General features: G+C 36.1%; 1 protein-coding gene across 1 annotated transcript in view; it reads right to left on the minus strand.

The window, feature by feature from the left end:
* Positions 1-7,475: 7,475 nt before the first annotated feature.
* Positions 7,476-25,939, minus strand: part of LIPC (lipase C, hepatic type) — a 63,293-nt gene continuing 44,829 nt past the window's right edge. The window contains exons 7-9 of the mRNA XM_074236223.1: positions 11,914-12,031; positions 11,087-11,305; positions 7,476-7,713 (exon numbers count right to left, since the gene is read on the minus strand). Of these exons, the coding sequence (XP_074092324.1) occupies positions 7,602-7,713; positions 11,087-11,305; positions 11,914-12,031 (449 nt within the window). The 3' untranslated portion in view covers positions 7,476-7,601. The remainder of the gene's footprint in view (positions 7,714-11,086; positions 11,306-11,913; positions 12,032-25,939) is intronic.

Raw genomic sequence — 25,939 nt, forward strand, 5'->3', positions numbered from 1 at the left:
CCCTCGCACAACATTGGTGTCATTCTAGCTGGATCGTAGAATATATGAAGAAATTGAATTGTATGTAATAAGGCTGGAAAGATTGCTTAGAAATAAATTGTGAAAAGCTTTAAATACTAAATAGATTCTGTTTGAACCCAGAGGTGCTGAAGAGCCACTGGAGTTCATTGAGTAGAACAGTTTGAGCAGATCTTTATTTTAAGAAAATCTCTGTGTGGAACATTGATCAGAGAGGAATGAGATGTAAGTCCTGCTCTGGCAACTTTTATTTTCTCCATTGGACATTGTTGTTGATATAAAGTATAGTTAAAGTAAACATTCTTGTTCTATGTCAAGACAGTATGCTAAAACATTGAAAGCTCCTCATAATTTTGTCCTTTCCTACCTTCCTCATCATCTTATCACTTGATGCATTCTGTAATCATGCTGTATTGAATTCCTTGAAGTTTCTTGAAAAGGGCAATCCATTTCTTGTCTCTATACCTTTATATTAATTCTTCCTAAGCATGAAATGCTTTGCCCCCTCACCTCTGCCTCTCAGTTTTCCTGGATTCCTTCAAGATTCTGCCTTGTATCGAAGATCTTTTTTTCAGCTTTCTTTCAGTGCTTTCCCTTCTCAGATTGCCTGTATGTCCTTTATGTACCTGCTTATTTACTTGTCATCTCTGTCATGAAAACATAACTTTATAGAAGGCAGGGACTCTACCTTTCTCCATTACCTTAATATTTTCTCCATTAAAAATAGCACAATGAACAATCAGAAGACACAAGATGGCTGATTAGAGGCAAACCAGCTGAACTCTCAACATTTTTTACCAAATAACTTTAAAAATAATGCCTTAAATCAAATTATGGAGCAGCATAGCCAGGAAAAGATCAGGGTAAAACATTTTTCTGGTCTAGGGAATCTTAGGGGTTTGGTAAAAATTTGTGACATCTGGGTGGAAACCCATCTAGAGATCAAACATACAGCAGCATCCAGAGCAGTAACAGGACCTTTCAGCTCAGGAATAGTAAAGGAGATTACAGAGGACCCTTTTCTGGCACTGAGTATAGCTGGCACTGCCTGGCAGCTATTTCTCCTACAGTTCTGGATCACAGTTCTAGGGAAGAGAAGCGCACCGGGGTTTATCACAAGAGAGCAAGTAGGGGCCATGGTTGCAGTTTCAAGGCAAAGAGAATGCTAGAGCTTGTAGTTGTAGGAAACCAGAGACTCTTCCTTGATAAAGACCAGAATGCACATGAGGAGAGCATGCAACTACAGCTTTTCCCATCTTGCCATCACTGAAAAATTGCAGGCTCCCCACAGAACCAGTTTTGAAAACAGGAGCACAAAAATGCCTGAAGTTTGGGACAATGCTTCCTCTCACTCCTCCCCATCTCCCCCAAGGTGAATCAAGTTCAGCTTTAACATAAAAAAGTGAAGAAATAAGCTAGGAAAATGAGCAAACAACAACAAAGAATTTCTTCATGAACAGTTATTATAATGTCAGCGAAGGCCAAAGCATAAACTCAAAAGACAATTATGTGAAAACAGCTACAAGCAAAGAACCCCCCCCCACCCCGCCACAAAAAACTCCTAAACCCTCCAATTGGACTCAAGCCCAACAAGAATTCCTGGAAAGAGTTAAGGAAAGATATGTGGCAGAGAAAATGTAGGAAAAAAGAAATGAGAGATGAGAGTGTTGCAGCTCCTTGAGAAAAAGAATTGGCCAGATGGAAAAAAAGAATTATAAAAGCTCACTGAAGAAAATCTTTAAAAATTTGAATGGTTAAGTGGAAGCTGGTGATTCCATGAAAAATAAAGTCAAAAGAATGAAAAAATTGAAGAAAATTTGAAATATATCATTGAAAGAACAACTGGCCTGGAAAACAGATTGAGGAAAGATTATTTAAGAATTACTAGATTACTTGGAAGCCATGATCAAAGAAAGAACCTAGACATCATATTTCAAGAAATTATAAAGAAAAATTGCCCTGATATCATGGACCCAGAGGGTGAAATAAAAAAAGAATCCACTGATCCTGGGGCGGCTAGGTGGTACAGTAGATAGAGCACTGGCCTTGGAGTCAGGAGTACCTGGGTTCAAATCTGACCTCAGACACTTAATAATTACCTAGCCTTGGGCACGCCACTTAACCCCATTGCCTTGAAAAATCTTTAAAAAAAAAAAGAATCCACTGATCCTGTCCTAAAAGAGACCCCAAAATGAAAATTCCCAGGAACATTATAGCCAAAATCAAGAGCTCCCAGGTCAAAGAGAAAATATTTCAAACAGCCTCAAAAAAAAAAAATCAAATATTGTGGGGCCTCAGTATCATGAAATTTGGTGACTTCCACATTAAAAGAGTAGAGGATTTGGAATATGATATTCCAGAAGGCAAAGGAACTAGGACTATGACCAAGAATACCCTAGCCTAATCCCTCAAGGGGAAAAATGGGTAGTTAATGAGATTGAGAACTTTTAAGTATTCCTGATGGAAAGACCAGAACTGAATATAGAATTTGATATTCAAACAAGACTCAAGAGAAGCACAAAAACACAAAATACTTATCATAGTGAACCCATTATAGTTTAACTGTTTACATTCCTATCTTGGAATATATATGTTAATTTAACTCCTAAGTTAGAAATTGACCATACTAGGGCAGTTAAGTTTATATACACAGAGATCATGAATGTGAGTTTATTATGGCTGATCAGAGGCAAAAAAAAAAAAATGAAGCAAAAAAGGGATGCATTGAGAGAAGAGGGAACTGAGAACTAGAATGGGGAAATTTTTCTCATAGGGGCATACAAAGAGCTTTTACAGTGGATAGAAGAAAGGGGGAGGCAGCAATTCTCATTAGAACTGGTTCAAATTGGGAAGGATTTGTATTGACACTCAGTAGGAAAAGTAAAAGTAGACCTAAATAAAAGATAATCAGGGAAGCTACATTTTGCTAAGAGATACTTAATAAAGAGAACGAAGTAATGAGACAATGAAGTGTTACCAAAAAAGTTTATAACATTGACAAAGGTCTCGTTGCTCAACTACATATATTGTGTATGGACCTGTCAGATTTATAAAAATAAGTCAAATGGTTGATAAATAGTCAAAAGGATATCAAGTTTTCAAAAGAAAAAATCAAATCCATTTACAGTCATATAAATATGACTATAAATATAGTCATATAAATCACTTGATGAAAGTCAGAATTGGAAATCAAGGTAGTACTCATGAACTGAGAATAACTGAATAATTTGTGTCATATGATTGTGATGTAGAACTATTGCGCTACAGAAAATGACAAGTAGTTTCAGAAAAACATAAAACCTATATGAATTGGATGCAAAGTGAAGTGAGAACCAGAAAAATCCTTGTGCAAAGTAATATAATGTAATGATCAACTGAGAAAGACAGCTACTCTGATCAATATGATGATATAATATACAAGACAATTCCAAAGGACTCAGAAAATGCCATCTACCTTCAGACAGAATTAATGATCTCATTGCAAATTGAAGTATAATTCACTTTATTTTTCTTGCTATTTTTTCAAATATGGCTAATAGGGTCATATGTTTTACATGATTTTACATGTTTAATTAATATCATTGCTTGCCTTCTTAGTGGGTAAGAGTATGAAAGGGAGGGAAAGAATTTGTAATTAAAACTTACAAGGCAAGTTAATAAATAATAAATTTAAAGATTTCTTTTAAAAAGGATTTTAAAAATAAAACATTGCCTAACATAAAAAATTTGCCCAGGTTTAACACAGCCAGCATGTATCAGAAGTGAAATTTGTAACCTGGATTTCCTATTTTCAAGATTAGTCCTTCATACATGATTTCACATTGCCTTCCCACCTGGATCATCTTAAGTAATTTTTTTTTATTCTCAAAAAAGAAGCATAATTTAAGGGAGGGAGTTTCTCTTTCTGATTCAGTTTAATTGCAATAATGAAATATAAAATTAGTGGTAAGGAATTTTTCTGCTATCTCACAACAATATAGTCTCACAACAATATAGTCTCACATCATGAAGTTTTAATTCATAGGTAAGATGTCTATTCCCTGTTATCCTATTTTGAGGTGCAAATCTCTTAAATTGAACTGAGAAAGAAATAATATAATTGGTTGTGAAACCTACTTAAACATATCTCTTGAGTATACTTAAATAACTGGATAAATATTAGTAATGCCAATTAAGAAGTTGAAGATGCTAGGTTCTAGAATTTTCTGTAGAGGCAGATTACTTTACCTGTACCAACAGGAGGGATGAGTAAAGTTTCTGTAGATGAGTAGGAGATAATGCATCCAAGTAGGAGCAGAGAGACAATTGCCTAAATGAGGAGGCAACTTTAGAATACATTTGTGGCAGAGAAGAGTGTCGGTTGTGGACTCAAAGTAGATTGGTGGTGAGGGGACAGCTAAGTGGAACAGTGGATAGAGCACTGGTCCTAGAGTCATGAAAACCATAGTTCAAATTCAGCTTCAGACCCTTTCTGTGTGCAAGTCATTTTAACTCTGGGCTCCTGGGAGCCCAGCTGAGCAACTTATTTAGACATAGAGCTACAGCCAAAAGGTATGCGAACTAGTCCCAGGGCTTGTGAATTATCCTTTGCTGCAAGAGTTACTGAGTAATAAGACTATGTTATGAGAGTATTTTGTGTCAACTGTCCTAACCATGTCATCTTACTAAATTCCTTTACTAAAAACTCATTAAGTTTTCTGGCAGATTGTTATTGGGAAATACACCAGTGGGGACTTGTGAGCTAACATAGTAGGAATAACCATCCATAGGATTTATCTTTAGAACCCTGAAAATCATCCTAAGGAGGCCTAATTCTCCAGTGTGAATGTCAAGTTAAAAGAATAGCCTAAGGGAATCCTATGATAAAAACACATTACTCCATTAAAAAAATGAGTTATCATAAATCACAGCATTTCATAAATAATCTTATATATTTTTCTAAATGAAGAGGACAAGTATTGTTCTCAGCAAGGCATCCAAAAGAAGACTGTTTCCAGCATCAATGAATCAAGACTTATCTTTCAGGACAACAGAGAGAAAACATTTATAAATGTGCATCTTACTATAACCAAGATTAAGGATTGGGAAAATGGCTTTTAGAAGATCCAAGACATCTAACACTCACAACGTTAATCTATCACTTAGAACCCTAGAACCAATCTCACATCCAGACCAGACCAGGTTTGGCTGACTGAGGAAAAGACCTGCAGAATGTTGTTAATTAGGAAGGCAGCAGACACTATTAAAAGAGTAAGTCCTAGTCCATTGTAACTTAACACATGATCAATTTAATAAAAACTCTATAAAGTGTAACTTTCTTAACATTTGTTTATTATATCTTCCCTATATATTTTCCTGTAAAGCATAGTTATTCATCCATTTTCAAAGAGGACCAGTGACATCAATGGTAACATCTTGACTTGAGTGTGAATATGATTGCAGTGAGGTGGAGTTTTACCAAGTCATCAGCCTCACTCAAGCCCTCATGGTCCAGTGGCAGGACAGATAATCAGCTTGATAGGTGATGGCCCAAAATGCAGTAGATAACCTCAGCATCTTTGATGCCTGAACAAGCTTTCAGTGCTCTATAGCACCTGCTTCAGCTGCCTTCATGTCAATTGGGACAAATTTATCTTCTCATTCTTCCAGGGGGATGTCCTCATATGTGTGGAATAGACATCCCCTTATCTCATTGATGCGTTTGAGGTCTGTTGGTTACACTTAACCTGGTTTAGACCTAAGGTAGTTTTACCAAACTTTAGAACTATAGGTGAGAGTTTGGATAGTAGTAAATCCTTAAAAGAAGTGAGAAAAAAAATAGTTTTGTTTACTATTTTCAGGGAAGGTAAGGTAAGAAACTGATGAGTAGAGAAGCTGCTTCCTCAAGCCCGGGTGCTGGAATCTAGCAGAGAATAGAGATCAAAGCAATAAGGAGCTGGAAAAGAAGTGTCAGTGAGCCATGTCTTGGGAGTTTTCTGGTGGCTGAAATAAAAGATAAGATGATATTTGTCCTTCATTCTTGAAAACCAAGACATCAAGGAGGTCATGGCATGACAAACACGTGAATTGGATTTGAGTATGTCACCAGCCATCTGGGGCCAGTGGACCATATATAAATCTGGAGATGACTTTGGATGCAAGGCAGTCAGGGTTAAATGACTCGTCCAAAGGTCACACAGTTAAGTATCAAGTATCAGAGGCCAAATTAGAAACCAGGTCCTCCTGACTCCAGGGCCAGTGCTTTATCTATGGCACCACCTAGCTGCTCACACCTCCTCCTCCTTTCCCTCTCTCCCAGCTAGGTGGTACTGTGGATAAATCACTGACCTTGCTAGGTGGTGCCATGAATAGTGTGTGACCCTGGACAAGTCATTTAACCCCAGTTGCCTCCATAAGATATAGCCTCTCAGGGTCATTGGTGGTAAATTCTTGTTTGCACAAACTTGTATGTGTCACTGTAGTTTATTTAGATAAGATGTTCTATGAGTAGCTTATGTTTGTGAAGATATCCTGTCAAATTGCTTAATGTGCTAACATCAGTGAAATATTTATAGCAAATATCCAAATTGTTACTACATTTGGTAGCCCATTCCTCAGATAAATTATGCTTTTGAATAGATAGGTTTGCCAAATTGTAATTCAGTTTATTGAATCCTTTTAAGTTTTTGTGAGTGCCAGCTCCATTGCTCTATTAAGAAAGGTTCAAGCATTGTGTTTAACTGACAGGAAATCATGTGATGGAAATGGCTAATTTTAATTGCCCAAGTTTGGATATTATTGCTAATAATTGTGTTTATCAATTCACCAGTTTGAATTTTGCTATTTAAATGGTTGACTCAATTATCCATTGTTTTTTCTTCTTGAATGATGCTAAATATAAAATTTGTCAGAATTTATCATTTTTTTTCCCTTTGGTCTTGTGGAGATCACAGGAAAATCCAAACTCTATCTCATAGACCTTTGAGCACCTTTCCAACTCTTTGAAGAGATATAGCTTAAAGTAAACTAGATAATCAAGATGTCTTGGAAATATGATTTAATATAAAGAAACATTTTAGAACTAGTCATTTAAAGTAACAGTATGCATATGCACACCACCATGTATATATTACTATTATTGGATCAAAGATTATATTGGGAAATTTTTAGTTACTAGGCACAGTTGATAGAATGCTGGACCTGGAGTTAGGAAGACTCATCTTTCTGGATTGATATCTGGCATCCCTTACTAGCTGTGTGACCTGAGACACTCAGCTTAACCCTATTTGCCTCAATTTCCTCCTTTATAAAATGAGCCAGAGAAGAAAATGGCAAACAATCCAGTATTTTTGCCAAGAATATCCCAAATGAGGTAGATGGATACAACTGAAACAACTGAACATCATCATCATCATCATTGTCATATATGGAGATCTATATAAAGGGTATAAAAACACTTTAATATAGTGAAGATTGCCTCTCCCCTCTCTAAGAATAATTTAGATTTTATTCATGTACTTTGCATAATACTTAAACTTGACTGGGGAAGTTATTATACTATATCAAGTACAAATTTATTTCTCATAATGAATCTTCATTAGGGCTCATCTCAATTTCTGCTTCCGTGTTTTTGAGCCTTTTTCACATCTCACAAAAGTTTTTTCTTGGTTTCGGTAAAGCTGTATATCATCCATGTTTTGAGGGCAAAATGTCATTCTAAACAGAAAACAGACAAGAAAGGAAGTGTTGACTTTCAGATACAGGGTAGTATCATGTTCTGTTGTTTACTATTTACTACATAAATAATTTTTGCAGATATTTTTGTAACTTGAAGGAAAAATAAAACCCAAGAAAGTAAAAGCAACCTATCTAAGGACTTAACTGTAATTTTTTCTTTGTTCTTCTGTAATTCCTGTAATTCTTCTAGTTCCACTATATTCCTTTGAAATCATAGAGGGAAAAAATCTTAAGTCCACTTTGATATGATAGTCTTTCAGTATGTGAAGACTGCTATTATGTTCCCTCTGAGTCTTTCCTTAAGGCTAAAGCATCCTTACATTTTTTAACCACTCTTCATATGACATAGTTTCCCAGACCTCTTACTAATCTGGTCACTTTTCTTTAGATATACTCAAGTTTATCAATGTCAGTGTAAAGTTCCATCAAACAAGAGATTCTTACCTCTGTTAAATTCTGTATATCCTATATGTAACACACAGTTGGTACTCAATCAATAATTTATTATGATTATTTTCCAGGTCATTTTACCCTATTGTCTATGCAACCCAAAAGAAGGCTGTTTCTAACAAATACAAAGCAACATTTTAAACCACCAGAGTGTATTAAATATAATAAGTATAATAAATGTAATAAGTTAAACTTAACTCTAAGTTATACTTCAGTTGAATCAACAATATGAAATGGAACTTGTACTATCTTTTAACTCAGGATACTCTAGAGGTGGTCCTAAATTTAAGTCCCATCTTAACCCATACTGTTACATGATCCTATTCAAGTCCATCAACCTCTCAGTGCTACCAGACAGCCTCCAAGTTAAAAGATGCAGAGTATCAGTCTTACTAAATTCCTTCTTGAAGCTCCTTACACTGATGAAATCACAAAAACTGTCCAAAATTTCACAAAATCATTGAATAAAAACCATTATATGATGATTTTTGCCTTCTTTGAAAGTACTAAGTACTTTCAAAGTACTAATTAATACCTTAGAAAGTATTAATAAGACTAAAAAGTCAAATAAGGTGAAATGTTAAAAGAAATTCAGTTTAATTTTCAAAAATTGTGTGAAATATATTGGCAGATTGTATCTGTGTCAGTAACTTATTTTTGTATACATTGAGATATATTATATATGATGTATAATAACAAATATTTATATAGTATTTTAAGTTTTTGCAAATTATTTTACATATATTAGCTCATTTGATTTTTGTAACAGCCCTGTGAGGTGGATGCTATTATTATCTATAATCCCAGAATGTACTTAGTTCAGAGATCCAGGGCCATAAAAATACTGTTAGGTTCACTGCAAAATTTGAAGATCAGTAAAGTTTAGAATTTATAAGTTAGCAATCAGCTATTTTCTATCACTATTAAAGGCAGAATCTCAGAAATGAGCTTCAAAAGAACAAAAAGATTAGAGTGATTGTTAGTACTTTCCATCAAAAAAGAAAAATTATTTCTTCTCAAATATGCTATCTCAAACATCAACCAACAAGCGTTTATTAAACCTCTATTAGGTGCCTAGTACCAAATATGCAGATCCAAAATTGAGACAGCTCCTGCCTTCATGGAGTTGCTAGAATAGTGATGAGTTGGTCACATTTTGTTCACTTGTGTTGGCATGAAGAGTTACAGTTAGATGAAACTTGAGTTGAGGAAGTCCCACCTCTGGGGCAGTCCTGCCTGGAATGAACAACTTATCCCTTAGGAAGGCTAACTGCACTTTGTTGCTATGACAAATGTGTATGGGTATAAGGGAATCCTTTGGATCTGGTGTGAGGAGACCATAGCAGTTAATATATGGTTATTTTCCTCAGGAATATTTCTTCATGTCTTTAGAGGCTTATGATGTTGCCTTTTTGAGTAGAGAATCTTTCTCCAGAATATTGCCTCACCAAGAGGTTTATAAGTACTTACAGGAGTCAACATCTGCCTAAAGGGGGGCAACATATTCCTGAAAGGTAAGCTCCCTTTTCACACAACTGTAGTATAGTTCACAATAGTACTGTTTTAATAGGGACAGATACAGGTGCAATGATTCATATTATCTGTCTTGGAAAACTATGAGGAGAAATTCTTAGCATAACCCCAATAGACTTTTGTGTTTGGAATGTTTGGTAGTGTATAGAAGAAGGTACCCAGTATAGTGGGTAGACTTTTTGGGGAAGGGAAGTTATGGGGGAACATGAGTAAAACTCATCATGATGATAAGATAGTGATGAATTGTATTTTGCTTCATTTGGAAGAGTATCTACACTAATCAAATCAGAGCACTGAGATCACTTCTGCTGGACTCTATTTATTATTGTTCAGAAATCCTTTCATACTTCTTATGACATTTCCCCAGAGTAACTTTGCTAAATCTCTCTTCCCTTCAAATTCCTAGACAAGTACTACAGACATCCTCATGCTTTCACACAGATCATTTCACTTCCTTCTCTAATATAATCAAAGATATTTGATAGGATTTCCCTTGATCTTTCAGCAGCATTTGACCTTGTTGAGCCATAGTATTCTCTTTACCCTTGACTTGAATACATTTGGTTTTTTTTTTTGCAAGGCAAATGGGGTTAAGTGGCTTGCCCAAGGCCACACAGCTAGGCAATTATTAAGCATCTGAGGCTGGATTTGAACTCAGGTACCCCTGACTCCAGGGCCGGTGCTCTATCCACTGCACCAGCTAGCCCCCCTCCACTGACTTCTCAAATTTAATATTGCTAAAGTAAGACTTATTATATTGAACCCCACCCAAAACTTTTTGACTTATCTCTACCAATTATACCACCATTCTTCTAATCACCTATTGTTATCTTTGACTCACAGGATCAGAGTTTGAGCTGGTAAGGACTTTAGAAGTCATCAAATTCAACCTTCCCATTTTACAAATGAAACTTAGATTAAGTGACTTGCCCAGAGTCACACAGCTAATAAATGCCTGAACTAAGATTCAAATCCAGGTCTTCCAGACTCCAGGTCCAGTGCACTGTCTATTAAACCAGGTTAACAATTCCTCCTCTTCCATCTACCATATCTAATTACTTGCCACATCCTGGTATTTATTTTCAGGATACCTTATCTTTATAATTTTTTCAGACTTCTTAAATATTGTATAATTTAAATGTTTCCCTTCTCAGAAACCCCAAATGAAAAAAAGTTCATGAAGAATATATATTTTTTTAATTTTAAGATTATTTTGGTAGGTTCTTGTCATGCCTGATATTCGATGATGCTTCCCTCCCATAAAATAATAATTATTTTGAGATTGAACGATAAAATCATCTTTCAAGCAATTTAAAGCATTTTCTGAATCAAAACAAGAAGTTAGCATTCTAACTACCCATTCACCTACCTTTTCTGTGTTTCTCCTGCTTTGACTCTGATTTGCTTTATCATAAACTGTGGATGGTGTGATCCGGTGGCCCAGGGTATTATTGTGTGGAAGGTGTCCCACACATGTGCCCACATTGCAGTCTTTTTCCACGTGAAGTTGATTATTGTCAATTCTCCAATATCCAAATCCAGTGTGATGAGAAAAGAGTAGGTTTTATTGCCTGTGATTTCTTCAACCCTGCAGTTGTATAAAAGAAACTATTGGAGAATCAAGTTATTTGTAAACAATGTGAACTCTCTAGAAATTTCCATTTCTTTATGTTTTTCTATCTGACAAGTGCTACCATTTTATAGCTCTCATTTTGCAAAGCATGAAATCTCAAGGCTATTTTTCTTGAGATTGTATGCTTGCAAGTGGACATAGAATAGCCTAACTTCCTATTGGAGCAGTTAACTGAGTGCAAGAGAAAACAACACACTTTTCCATTCTGTGCTTTTTTTTTTTATAACAAATGGTCTGTTTCCCATCTTCCTCTTTCTGTCCTATGCTATCTGTTTGAGGGGGGTTGGGGAGAAGAGGATATGTTTTGAATATATTTTATCTTTTTTGTTATTTTCTTATGACTTGTGATTTTATATAGAAACCCCTTCCTCTAATACAGATCAACAATTCATCTGTAATTTAATTTTAGAGCTTAGAAGATTGCTTGAGCATTAAGCAGTTTAGAGCTTTACCCTGAAATATCATAGCATTTTATGAACTGTTTCTAGCCTAACACTTGAAAGGAAAATTACCAATCCTGGTACTTCTCATTACTATCCAGTGGAAATCCATCTCATACTCACAAAGTGATGGGAAGGTTGTGAGTGTCCTGTTTTGTCCCAATTAGAGTCATGGTGAAGGTTGGCTCTATGGGTTTCTCAGTTTGTATGATGAATTGGATCTTGAACTGGTAATGGTAAACTAGAAAGAAAATAATTCTGTGATGAGCATAGCACTGATGGCAGGTATTTGAAACAGTGAATGTAATATTTGCCTAAGCAGTTCATACATTTCTTGGAAGTAGAAACTCGAAAGAAGTCTGAACAGCATGGTGTAGTGGAAAGAAGGCTGACTCTGATCTGGAGTCAAAGGACTTGGGTTTTCTTCTTCCCTTTGATGCTTTCCACTAGGATGATGTTGAATAAAGAGGCCATTTCAGCCTTTGAGCCTCAGTTTTTTCATCTGTAATTTGGGGGACAGACTAATGTTCTCTGAGGTCCACTCTGGTTTTATGTCTGTGATTCTAAGAAAACCCCTTCCCAATAGAGGTCTTATATAATTTTACAAGACTAAAAGGGAAGACCTGAAATGGTTGCTTGAATTTAAATATAACATAACTCTTTGATGGAAATGAATTTCAGAATCAGATAGACGGCTACACCAGGAAATATTTGTTTAAGAATTTTCTTTTAATTGGGAACTGTGAGGTCCATCCTACCAATTTCTCAATAATAGTAATATTGTTTATGAGTAATATGGTTTAAATTGTGAAGCAAAAGTCTAAATGTTAACTCCTAGGACAACATATTCAACAGTGTGCACAATTTTCTTTGTTGGATAGTTTAGAACAGTTATTATTTTATTCAGGGCAGCTAGGGGACAGTGGATAGCATGCAGGGCCTAGAATCAAGAAGACTCACATGAGTTCAAATTTGGCCTTACACACTAGCTATGTGACTCTAGGCAAGTCACAACCCTGTTTGCCTGATTTTCCTCATTTGTTAAATGAGCCAGAGAAGGAAATGGCAAGCCAGTTCATTTTCTTTGCCAAGAAAACCCACAGTGGGATCATGAAGAGTTGGACATGACTGAAATGACTGATCAGCATCAAAAGTTTATTTATTAAAAAAAATTTTAAGTGTTAAGTGAATATAAAATAAAAACATTAAAAGAAATTAAGGAAATATTGTAATCCTATCCTTTGAACTAGTAAGCAACCTGGCCCCAACATACTTTTCAGCTTTATTTTACATCATTCCTTTTTCTGGATTCTACAGTCGCTCTCCAAACTGACCTTTCTACTGTACCTCAGCAGTGATGCACTCCAACTCCCCATCTCCATGATTTTGCATTGACTGGATACGTATATGTGGTATTGTGCTTTTTACTTACACCTAGCTCTCTTTTCCTTCAGAGGCTCAACTCAAATGAAAGGATTAGACTAGATGATCACTGAAGTCCCTTCCAATTGTCTATTACTATTGATCCATTATCCCTGGCACCCCCTCTCAGTTGGTTGGTTGGCCCATGTATTTACCTGAATGTTTTGTGTTGATAAATCTACACTAAAATGGGAAAACAGAGAAAAGGCTTTTAGGATGATGCCAGGAAAATTGTTGGCAAATTGATGCTATCAGTATACAACTCATTTCTGGGAAGCTACATTTTGGGAAGTGCAGAACTTGGGAACTTGTCCCATAAAGTGGAGTATGTCCACCTTTCCCACTGGAAGTGGAAGCATAGTGAGCAACAAGAATGTGATGGTTAAAAATAACCTGGCCATTCTCCAGTCCACTGGAGACTAAAGAAGAGTGGTATCTTTAGAAGATAAAGTACTGGCGAAGCTCCTGTTTAGAGTCCTCCTATAGCATGTACCTTTTGTTGTATAGGTCTTTTCTTCCCTGACTGAGTAGAGTTCTAAGGTGGGTTGGGTTTATCTGTATGCATTTGTATAGAGCTGGAAATATTTGGAAAGTAGTCTTTGAGATAGCAATTCTGAGGGTGGCAGCTGCTGATGAGAGTTGACCCAACTTGGCATGTAGATTTGTGACTAAGAATATGCAATGATTCCCCATCTTGGATCTGGGAGGTTGCTCTCTTAAAGAAAACCAATGATTATTTTAGTAATGTAACCTGGGCATTACTGGGCACATCCAGTTTGCCTAACATGAAGATGTCCTTGAGGGGGCTTTGAAACATGTCCAGATTCCCTAACATGGAAGTCTTATTATTTCCTATCATTTGAATAAGGGTAGTTGCCTTTGAATGACTGCCTGCACCTTGATAGCTGGTGAAATTGAGCTGGTTGCTCCCTCCAACCCCCTAGCTATTCTCTTCATCCATTCTTATGCATTCAGTATAGAGAATGAAGAAAATAGTTCCACTCACAGATTTCATTAACTGAACTAATGATCAATTCCAATGAATTGATGTGAAGAGAAGGACTTTGTTCTCCTGTTCCCTCTTTTTATTTTGGGTCCAAGATATGGATCTGGGGTATTTTTTTTCTGTTCTGTGTGGACTTCAGTTTCCAGTACCATGGGTAGAAAGAGTGGTGGAACTGGGAGTTTGAGTCATAGTCATAGGCTTGAAGTCAGAATTGCAGGTAGGATGGCATAATCAGGGACCCTGGAATGGAAGCCCTGAGAAGCCAGGGTATCTGGGCCTTGCAGTGAGATTTTACACTTGGAAATGCGTCTGTGTTCTGTAGTTGTGGAACTAAGCTATAAATTACAAATGGTACAAAACAGGAGGAGATTATACTTCTCATGGGTGGGCCAGTCAGCTTTTGTGATTTTATACCCTCTGTAGTAAATAATTCTATGTAAAAAAACCTAACTTGATTGTTAATTGCTAATAGAATTGGGGTTGCAGGAAACCACTGTATTTTTGAGGGAACACATCGGTTGAGACTGAAGCCAATGGTAAGAGACCATAGATTCTCCAAACCACTTAAGGGTATGAAAAAAATCACTTGGGAAGGGGTGAAATGGACTGGTCTCAAGGCAGTGAGGTTTAGGCTGACTAGTTTTACACTGAAAACCTGAATGGACTTTTTTCAATATTTATTTTATATCTACATTCAAGATTGTGGAAGCCCTTAACATTTTCTTCTCTTCTGTTTTCTAAGATAGCATTCTATTCTGTTTCTTGTCACTAGTTAGTCCTATTCTTTCCACTGACTCTTCTTCCTCCTCTCCATGGGTGTACCCCAGGGGTCAGTCCTTGGCTTATTTTTTTTTTAAGTGAGGCACAATAGATAGAACACTGGATTTGCAGTCGGGAAGACCAGAGGCCACTTCTGACATCATACTCTAAAATGTGATCCTGGACAAATAACTTGTTTACTTATCTCAGTTTCCTCATCTGTAAAAATGGGAATTGAACCTTTCTCCAAGGGTCGTTTTGACCATCAAGTGAGATATTACAAACCTTAAAGCAACTTATAAATTCTAGCTATCATTTATTAATTAGCCAATAGTTTTATATGCATTTATCTTCCTGATTTTTATACTGTGGTGGCCAGAGAGCAAATTATGGTGAAAAGAGCACTGGATTTGAAGTTAGAGGACTTGGGTTCAAATTCTGTTTCTGCTATCTGTGAACTTTGTGACTTTGGATAAGCTCTATTTCTCCTCTGGACCTCAGTTCCTCATTTTTACAATAAAGGGGGGGGGGCAACTAAGTGACCTCTAAGATGCCTTCTGGCTCTAAATCTATGATTCTATGAATCCTTGAGAAAAGGAATCATTACTTAAACTACACTAGTAATCAGTCAAGTTAGTCATTTGTTATATATTTACAATGTGCCAGGCACTGTCTAACAGATAGGGGTAAAAGAAAAAGCAAAACCAGTCTCTGCCCTAAAGGAGTTTACATTTTAATGAAAGAGAAAAATATGTCCTTGAAAATATATATACAGGATACATATAGAATAAATAATTGTTTTTTTCCACATTTCCAACTTTAGCTAGTTCAACATCAGACCCATAACAGGAGAGCAACAAATACTGGTTGATTGATATATATTACTAATGTGGAGAGGTCTTGTCTTCATCAACCATAATTATTCTATTTATAAACAGTAACGTGATCAGAAGCATATTTTTTTGTTTTCAAAGGATAAAATATATATAGAAGTAACTAAATAACAAGCACTTCTGTTTTCGATCTTGGAATGTTGGCCTGGGTAAGAACTAAAAGTGGCTTCCTTTAGTAGCTCCAAGAGTTCTCAGAGGTGAAAGTGCTTTATAATTCTAACCAAGTAAAAATATATTCTTCCTCAACTTGCTGAAGTATCCTCTGCCCACTGAATGTCTGGTTCCTAAGTGTAGATAAATGTTTAATGCTACTATGCTGGAGTTGTTTTTCTTCTTTTCTTCTGTGACAGAAAACACAAGAAAATAGAATAAAAATCACAGAATCACTACTTTTGAAGAACAAATTTTTTTTCTTGGGGGGGGCGGCATGTGGTAGTGGCAGGAGAGGGAGTATCAGGTGGTTAAAGATGCCAAATTGTAATTGCTCCTGAATGACTATAGGTATGAGAGAGCATGAACTTCTGTTATATACCATATTGAAAGGAGAGAATGTTTATATGTAAAGTATAGAAATAAATTATATAAAAAATATAGCTATACCTTATGAGGTATGTTTTTGTAGTGGTTTTCTTATTAGTGAGTCATATCTATGTTAAGTGGATTTATTTTGGTCTAAACAAGCTGTCTTAAAGAATAAGAAAATTCATGTCTATGTGACCTTTATCATCCTTTTGCTTCACATTTACTACTTTGCTTTACTTTTACTAGAAAACTTTTAAAAAAATATGTCAGGATAAATGCTTTTTTCATCCTAGAAATGAGAACATGATATCCTTCTCAGCTCTAGAGAGGTTATTTAAGGTCCTAAAAATGAGAAATATAAAATGGTCGATCAAACCTGGATGAAACAAAGCATACTTTGTCTGAAGCACAGAAATTAAACTGCTTAAAATCTAGTTCACTGGGAACCCATCCAGGAGCATATGAGACCCTACCCAGCTACCTGTGCCCTTTTGCTCATTTGAGGGAGGCGGAGGTGACAAAAAAGATCAAGTAATTATTTTGAAGGCAGCCAAATGTTCTCACTAGGTTATAGGATTTATGAATAGAGAATATTTAGCTTCCCTTAGTGTTTCCTCATCTCTGGCTATCTCCATGAGAATGACTCAGAATCATCAGATATGGGCTTTAGATTTTGATAAAAAATTCCCTTTCAGACATTAAAAGGGATCTTTTGTTCAGCATATTGAATTCCTTTCATGAAAATGGTAGACAAGAGATCTCATTCCTTGCCCGGAGCTGGCATTTTCTTGAAATAAAGGAGAATCATTCCTGGAACTGAAATGCCTCTAAGCCACAAAGTGAAATTTTAGATCATGGGAATGAGAGAACTGTGGATTGTGGTGACCAGTGCATTTCCAGATAGTCTCATCTTGGCAACCATCAAATGGGTCACTAGTCAGAGCTCTGAATGAAAACCAACTTGTGATCAGGTAATCTGTGGGTGACCCAAGATGAAATTAGTTTAAAACAGGTTTCTATGAATAAGAAACTAGAGGAATTATAGGCAGAAAAGTATTTGTTTAAATCTGTATTATCTGGTTTACAGTAACAGTTCACTTATCTGTTACTCAAATATTAGGAGAATGGATAACTATAATCTGTGTCTAGGGGAAGAGAAAGCTTTTTTTTGTATTATATATATACACACATATATATAGTATGTGTATATTATATATATATTATATTATATACACATATTTCCCCTGGATCTTTACAGACTAGTAGTCACGTTCATTTTTTTTGTTGTCCTCAGGTATACATGATAGCAAGCCTCTGTTAACCAAAGAGAAAGAATACAAAGGGATTTTCTTCAGAGCTCTCAAGCCTGAAATGACCACAACCATGACCTTGAAGCTTTATTTTGCAAGAATCCCATCAACTACAATGTTTATAGAGGTTAAACTGATTCCATAAATTTCTCCAATGTCAGTAGACATTGGATTTTTCCAGTATTTCTCTCTCAAGCTTCCAGGCATTTTTAGATCAGTCTTTAGTTTTTTTTTTTTCTGGGCCTTTGGTGAACTCTTTCTAAAATTAGAATTTCATTATTTTTATGGGAAACAAATAGTGACAAAAAATGGGTTAGTGCTGTACTGGAATCTAGGGTGCAATGTAAAGGACACTTAATTTGGAACCACAGGTTTTGATTTTTCAGATCTCAGTTCAACCATTTACTGTCTGTGTGACCTAAGATAAGTCATTTTACCTCACTGTCCCTCAGTTTTGTCATCTGTTAAAAGAGGGGTTGGGTTCGATTGAAATCCCTTCCAGCTCTAGCTCTATAATCCAATTAAATATATTTGAATATGAGAGACCATATGCTTCTCCCCCCAACACTTTAAGATTCTCATAGTGATACCTCTTTTTTCTCTCAGCATCTTCAAAGAGATTTGCCTCAATAGACCCAGATGACCTTCTTTCTTTTAAAGATACTTAGAGCTGACCAAAAGCAAATTCTGGATATGGATTCAAGAACACTGACCTGGTTTCAATGCTTACCTCTTTATGCTATGTGCCTATGGGCAAGTCACTTCTCTGTACTTCAATTTGTTCAGCTGTAAAACTGTTGAACCACTTCATAGTTTGAGAGTGAGATTCAAATGGAATGATGTAGTAAAATGCTGTCATGACTTTGAAATTCTCTAGAAATGTGAACAATTGCTAAATGAATTTTTTTTTCATGAGAGGGGGGACCCAGACTGATGAGTTTGAAAAGATCCTTTTTCTCAAGGAGCTCATATTACAATAGGGGATACAATATGCAAACAAGTATTTAGAAATTAGACAGAATAAATTAGGGATCATCTCTTGGGGAAGGCACTTAGATTAAGGGAGACTGAGAATGTGCTCTTGTGAAAGTGGGACTTTAACTAAGGGAAGGGAAGCCAGGAGGTGGAGAAATAATCCCCTTTACAATATTTCTGACAAGAAGCCATCTAGCCTTTGTTTTAGAACTCAAGTGAAGGAAACCCTATCCATTCTACTTTTGAATGGCTTTAATTGCTAGGAGGACATCTGGGTGGCAAAAGTGGATAGGCCTGGATTAAGACTCATCTTTCAAATTCAGCCTCAGACATTTACAAGCTTATGATCCTGGGTCAGTCATATAACCCTTTTTGGTTCAGTTTCTTCTGTAAAATAAGTTGGAGAAGGAACTGTCAAACCACTCCAGTACTTCTACTAAGAAACCACAAAGGGGTCATGAAAAGTTGGACATGATTTAAAACAATAATAAAAATTGTAAGAAAATTTTCCTTTTGTCAGTCTATAGGCACATACATGCCCATATTGTTCTAAGTGCTGGGGGAACAGAAAAAGTCAAACAAAAACAAAAACAAACTGATTCATGCTCCCAGGGAGCTCCTTTTAAAAAGGGAGACATCATCTCAAGCAACCAGTCTAAATCCACCTCTTTATAAATGCTAACCATTAACCAACAGGATAGGTCTATTCACTCTTCAGATACATGAAGTCACATGTCATAGTTTCCCCAAGTATTCTTTGTTCTAGGCTTCAAAAAAATCCTCATTGCATGAATTAGAGGTCCTTCATTATCCAAGTTGCCTTCCTCTGGGGCACTCCTAATTATCAATATTTTTCCTAAAATGTGAAACCCCCAAAGCTGAATGCAATGCTCCATAAATGAGAGTTGATCAGCTTAGACTACAGTGAGATTTGCTTCCTTTTTCCTGTTGGATGTGTTCTGTTTAAGGTGGACTAAGATGGCCTTAGCCTTTTTTGCTTGTGGCCTTAGGCGTAGTGAGCAACATGTTGACTTATAACATACCTGCGATCCACTAAATCCCCCAGAACTTTTCTAGAGAAATGCCATCTATTGATGTCCCATTCATTTTGTATTTGTGAAGCTGATTCAATCTTAGAAACAGCCATTCAGAAATCAGACTAAGAAGATTAATGTGTTTCATTTCAGAAAGACAAAAGCAGAAAAAAGGAAAGATCTTGTGAAGTTCCAAGTTTGGAAAGGACAGAGATGGAAGACCTAACACCACCTGTTTCCAGAGCACTTAATCCTACTTATATTGTTAAAGATGTTTCTATTTACCAGAAAGTGTATTTAACTCATAACCCTGCTGTAAATGGAGTATTCTGATGTACATTTAATTTCACATCTTTGAAATTATTTTTCCTGATAGAAAATTCTGATCATGCCTTAACTACACTTTGTAAAAATACTCAATAAAAGGGAGATAGTATTTTAGAGGGGAAAGAGCTTTCTGGTTTGAGTCAGAAGACATGAGTGATATACCACTTATTAACTCTATGAGATCAATGAGTCACTCTTCCTAACCTGTTTTATCATCTATAAAATGAATATAACACTACCATATAGCCTTATGGCAAAAGTACTTCACAGTAGAAAAGAAGGAGGCAAATAAAAGAGTATTAAGTGCCAGTAATGTGTCAGGATACAAAGAATTTTATACAAAGGATACAAAGGATACAAAGAAATTTATATTGATACAACAACCCTGTTATTATCCCCATTGAAGTAAACAGGATATTAAGTGACTTACCTATGGTCACATACCTAGGAAATATTTTAAAGCTGGATTTGAACTGGAGTATTCCTGACCCTGAGTTGAGAGCTCTGTTCACCATACCACCCAAATGCTTATGGTCATGGTGGTTCCCAGCTGTCATCCCTTCTACTGGGGAGGCTAAGGCTGGTGATCCATTTGGGTTCTGGAATTCTGAGCTGCAGTTGGCTAAGCTAATCAAGTCTCCATGTTAAAGTTTTAGCACCAATATGACAAGACTGCAGGAGTGAGAGGTCACCAGCTTGCAAATAGAGATGGCATGTCAAAGTTTCTGTCCCAGTGAATAATGGAATTAGTCCTTAAGTAGCCACTGTACTTCTGGCCTGACAAGATAGGGAGACTCAATCTTAAACTTCAACATATAATATAAATGTGAGAAAATAATATTATCTAAGTTATCCAGTGTATAACTTCATTGTTTATCTTTTCCCACCTTCAGGAGTGATTTATCTATAAAGTATATTATTCAAAATCTTTGTGAGCTCCAGAGGAAAAAAAACAACCACAAAATCTGAATGTATACTATGTTCACTTTTTAAAAACTTCTCTAATGTTTTTCTTCCTATCTCATGGTTTTCTTTTTTTCCCCTTAGTCCTTATTCTTCTTATACAAAATGACTAATATATAAATATATTAAACACATATATATGTACATGTACAACTTTTAACAGACTGTTTGCTGCCAAGGGAGAGGGAAAGGGGGGGGGTAGAAAAATGTGTAACTCATAAATTTGCAAATGGATGAATACTGAAAAACTACAACAGTATGTAATTGGAAAAATAAAATGAAATATCATTTTAAAAAAGTTTTAAAAAATCTTTGTGAGCTAAAAAGATAGGATATCCACTCAGATATTTAGAGATACGTAATAGTTTTCATTCACTATACTTTATTCTTGCCCTCTGATGTTTCAGTTTTAGAAGATGTCTCACTGAGATCGCAGGCTCCACCCTGAGGCATTCTGGTGGCAGCTAACAATCCTGTCTGGTATAGATTTAGTAGTTTCAGATAAGGATATGGAAAAAGAATTTTTCTCCCTCAGTCCTTCTCTCTCATTGAATGAAAACAAGAGCTCTCAGGCGTGGAAGAAAATGCTTGGGAATTATATTTGGTTACATCTTTGCTAGAAATTGAGGCTTAAAATTGGGCTCTCTAAAGAGCGCTTTTTCCTGGAAAAGGACCTCTCAAAGGACTTTTAAAGGATGTTTAAAATGGGTGTGACTGCTGGTGGATGAGGATGAACTGATGAACTTGAAATTATAAAGGGTAAAAATTCAGTGCTGATGATGGGAATGTGATGGACAAGAATTATAAATTGCGTTGGAAACCAGTTAGGATATTTGTATACTTCAGGAAGCAGGAGTAATACATTCTCTGCTGCCTACAAAATTCTTCACAGAACCTGGTACAGGTGCTTTTTCATCAATACTAAATGATGATGAAGCTTAGCAAGGGACCGGTGATATTTCATACAAATTGTAGCTAAGAATCTAAAGAAGAAAAAAATATATAGTTAATTCAATCTTGCAAATAGTCCTTTACATAATTGCCATGGAAAAAAATAATGATTTATGCAGACAAGTAGCAAAGAATGCTAATTTCACCTATTTTGCTTCCTGGGTATCTATTTAAAAGAGTAGATGGACTGATAAAAATTAAACTAGTGTTAAAAATGTAGGCTACAAATTTTCTATACTTTTTTGCTCAGTTGATCCTGAGGCAGAAAAAGCTTTTTTTCCAAGTCCAGGGGTTTCCATAATGGACCTGTGACCTCTTCCTGTGGGTTACTCCACAAATGTGGACTGGAATACCTAGACAGTTTTTTTTATCTTGTATGACTCTTGTTCATCTCTTTCCACAAGGAAAGATACATTGAGGATCTCTTTCATGACTTAGAGGACTACCTTTGGTTCATTTAACATTCTGAGGTTTCCTCTCCAACCAACTCAACTCCTTTTCTGGTCAGACACATCCTAAGTGATCTCTTTTTTTTCCCTGCTTCTTTATATGTAGTCCATTGATGGTAATATGCCACAGCCTACTTGCAATTTTAATAATTCTGTAATTATTTTGTTCTATAATTCACAGTTATAGATCACTACTGGGAGCATTGCTGTTAAAAATGTGGACTTTAATAATCAATCAGTTAATATTTATAGGTATCTACTATGGACCATGTTATGTGTTCTAAGTTCTAGAGATATGAGGCAAAAGGCAGTTCCTACCTTTAAGGAGCTTACCAAAAACAAAACAATGATATCCTCCCACTTCATCACATCCCTTTGCAGAAGTGAGAGATTCACATGTGTGTTACATTTCACATATTTTAAACTTTTCAATGTATTGATCAGATTTGTTAATATTTTGCTTTTTCCCTTTAAAATATGAGTTATTTAGGATGACTCTCTGGGAGAGAAGAGGGAAAGAGACATGGAGAAAATCTTAGTGACATTTTTATAAAACTCTGAAAGAGTTCAATAAACATTATTTATAAAACATTGGTACTTTTTTAGGGAGAGGGAAAAATGGATGCTTCCCAACAATTCCCTCTCCATAAGGTATATTCTATAAGTAGTTAGGTATAGCTGTGGATAGAGCACTGAAACTGGAATCAGACAGACTTGAGTTCAAATGAAGTACAAGATTAGTTGTGTAATTCTGTATTATTCTATTTGCCTCAGTTTTCCTCATCTTTAAGATGGCAATAATAATATTGCCTACCTCATAGGATTATTGTGAGGATCAAATGAATTAGCATATATAAAGCACTTTACAAATCTAAAGAATAATATAAATGCTAATTATTAGATTATGATAATTATTTCTCCCAATATAGTTCAGGAAAACCACTGAATAGAGTAAATTCAAGTGATATCACATTGCCATTTTGTAGTTAACTGATAATAATAAAGAAGAGATATATGCTTTAATTTGAATAATTTGGTCCCAACATTATACATTTTATTTGACCTGTGTTTTAATCATGTACATTATTTCTTTGTTCACTGAGTATTACTTCATATTAAGTTTTCCATGTTTATCAGGTTGGTTTATTTTTCTTGTTCTTTATGATCAATAATATCCTATCTCATATTAAAATTTGCTCAGTTATTCTCTTTTCATTGGGCACATAGTTTATGTCCATCAAAAACTTTTAATAAAGGCTTTTGGTTGCATCATAGCATTTAGTCACTTAAAGTACCTCAGTTTCTCAGAAACTCCAATCTAATCTCTTTCTTCTAAAATCTGATTGTAGCTAATTGTTTGTATATTGTACTTGTAAATATATTATACCTATAAATGAACAGATGGACTGATTAATGAATATCAATGCTGATAACTTTTGACACATTGTAGCTCTTTGAAAGTAAGAGATAGATTTGGATTTTTTTCAACTTCAAGTTACAATCTGGGCAATATATATTTTTCATCCATTTTGTTTTTCCATGTGGCTATCTAGATCTTTTTTTTTTTTAACATGGCAGTGGATCTTATTGAGGAAGTCCTTTAGCATTAAAGTGCTTAGGGCAACAAAAGGTCATTTGTGAATAAAAACATATTTACTCCCTTATTATCAATAAGGAATTCTTTTATCTGAACTCTTGGTACAAAATTCTCCATGACATTGGCAAACACCTTAGGCAAAGTATATGATCCCAGTGGTTTGTCTTATCTTAGTTTGAAATTCAAAGCTGCCATGAACTATTAAACTTTTCATACTTAGTTATAAGATTGAACGTAGTAATCTTTTGGTTTTAAGTATTAAGGAATCTTATATGATTTGCCAAGGCATAAAATATCCTGTTTAAGGAGAAGCTTTGTTGCTACTTTGTGTATAACTTGAGTCAGATGCCTTTTGGAAAGTAACAGTGAATACAATGGGATTTTAATATTCTGTCAGTCTGGTATGTGACTAAGGTTTGTGGTTGCTGTGGAATATTGTCTACAATCAATATGCCCCTTTCCTTCTCATATTTTCATCTGAGATATACTTGATGCATGGCACATCAACAGTATTTGGTGGAGATGAGAAAAAACAGATGTATGGGTTCAATAGGCTGCAAGGTATCTTCTTGGTAAGCTTTTTTTCCCCCCCTATTAAAAATTACTATTCCTGGCGGCCAGCCAGAGGGGTGGCCCACCAGAGCCAAAGAACTTCAGCCTCCTGGAGGCAGCCCCAGGGCGCTGGGAGTCTCAGCTCACAGCAGTGGGGGAGTCTCCTGAGCTGCACCCTGGGGAGCACTGGCACAAAGTGGGGGAACAGCGGGGGACCTCTGCCAGAGCGAGCACGTGGAGCCCAGCCCTCAGGGCACACAGGGAGCAGCTTGGTCTTTCAGCAGCCCAGACCCGGATGAGCCCATTGAGCTGAGGGAGGGGAGTGAAGAGCGAGAGACTGCAGAGCTCTGTCCTCTGCCCCTGGAACAGGACTCTGGAGCTCTGACCACATTCAGATCCTGATCGCAGTCTAGGCCCCCCCATAGAACAGCAGGGCCCCCCCCCCCACCTCAGCCCCTTGGCAGAGGGGGGCGCTTATCGTCATTCACAGACCAGGAGGGAGGACAGAACCTCACACACTGAGACCCTTGTGGGAGTGTCCCAAAAGCTCAGGAAGCACCCCCCAAAACAGGCTTAGGCTGGGAAAATGAACAAAGAAACAAGAGGAAGACCATTGAGAAATATTTTGCAAATGAGCCCAAGAAGGATCAAAATACTCAGTCTGAAGATGAGGAAGCACAAGCTCCTGTATCTAAAGACTCCAAGAAAAACAGAAATTGGGCTCAGGCTATGATAGGCAGTGGGGATCGTGTGGCTTGCATGTCACATGGCTGGGTGATTATTGAGTTTACAAGGCTGGATATGGACTCGGGTGCTCGTGGCTCCAGGGCTGGTGCTTTGTCCATTGCACCACCTTGCCATACCTACAATTATTACTATTATTTTTTTTAATTTTAATTTTTTTTCTCCCCCCTTTACTTTTTTTGCCCAAGCAAATCTATCTATATTCATGGGGGGGAGGGGTATTTTGTTTACTTGTAAACAAGTATATTTTATTAATGTAAAGAAAAACATTTGTACAAAATGAGAATAAAAATAAATTAAAAAAAAAAGAAATCATGAGGAATGGCATTTCAGAAAAACCTGGAAAGACATGCATAAATTGATGCTGAGTGAAATGAACAGAACCAGAAGAACATTATACACACTAACAACAACATGAGGCAATAATCAACTATGATACTTCAGTAGTACAATAATCAAAGAAAATTTTAAAAGACTTGTGATGAAAAATACTATCCATATCCAGAGAACTAATTGTGGAGTTTAAATGAAGACCAAAGTTTATTATCTTCAATTGTTAAAAATTATCTTAAGTCATTTTTTCCATAATATTTTATTTCTTCTGTTGGATTTAATACCTCTTATAACATGTACAATATGGATCTA

Source organism: Macrotis lagotis, chromosome 4 (assembly GCF_037893015.1).
Source record: "Macrotis lagotis isolate mMagLag1 chromosome 4, bilby.v1.9.chrom.fasta, whole genome shotgun sequence".
NCBI classification, from domain to species: domain Eukaryota; kingdom Metazoa; phylum Chordata; class Mammalia; order Peramelemorphia; family Peramelidae; genus Macrotis; species Macrotis lagotis.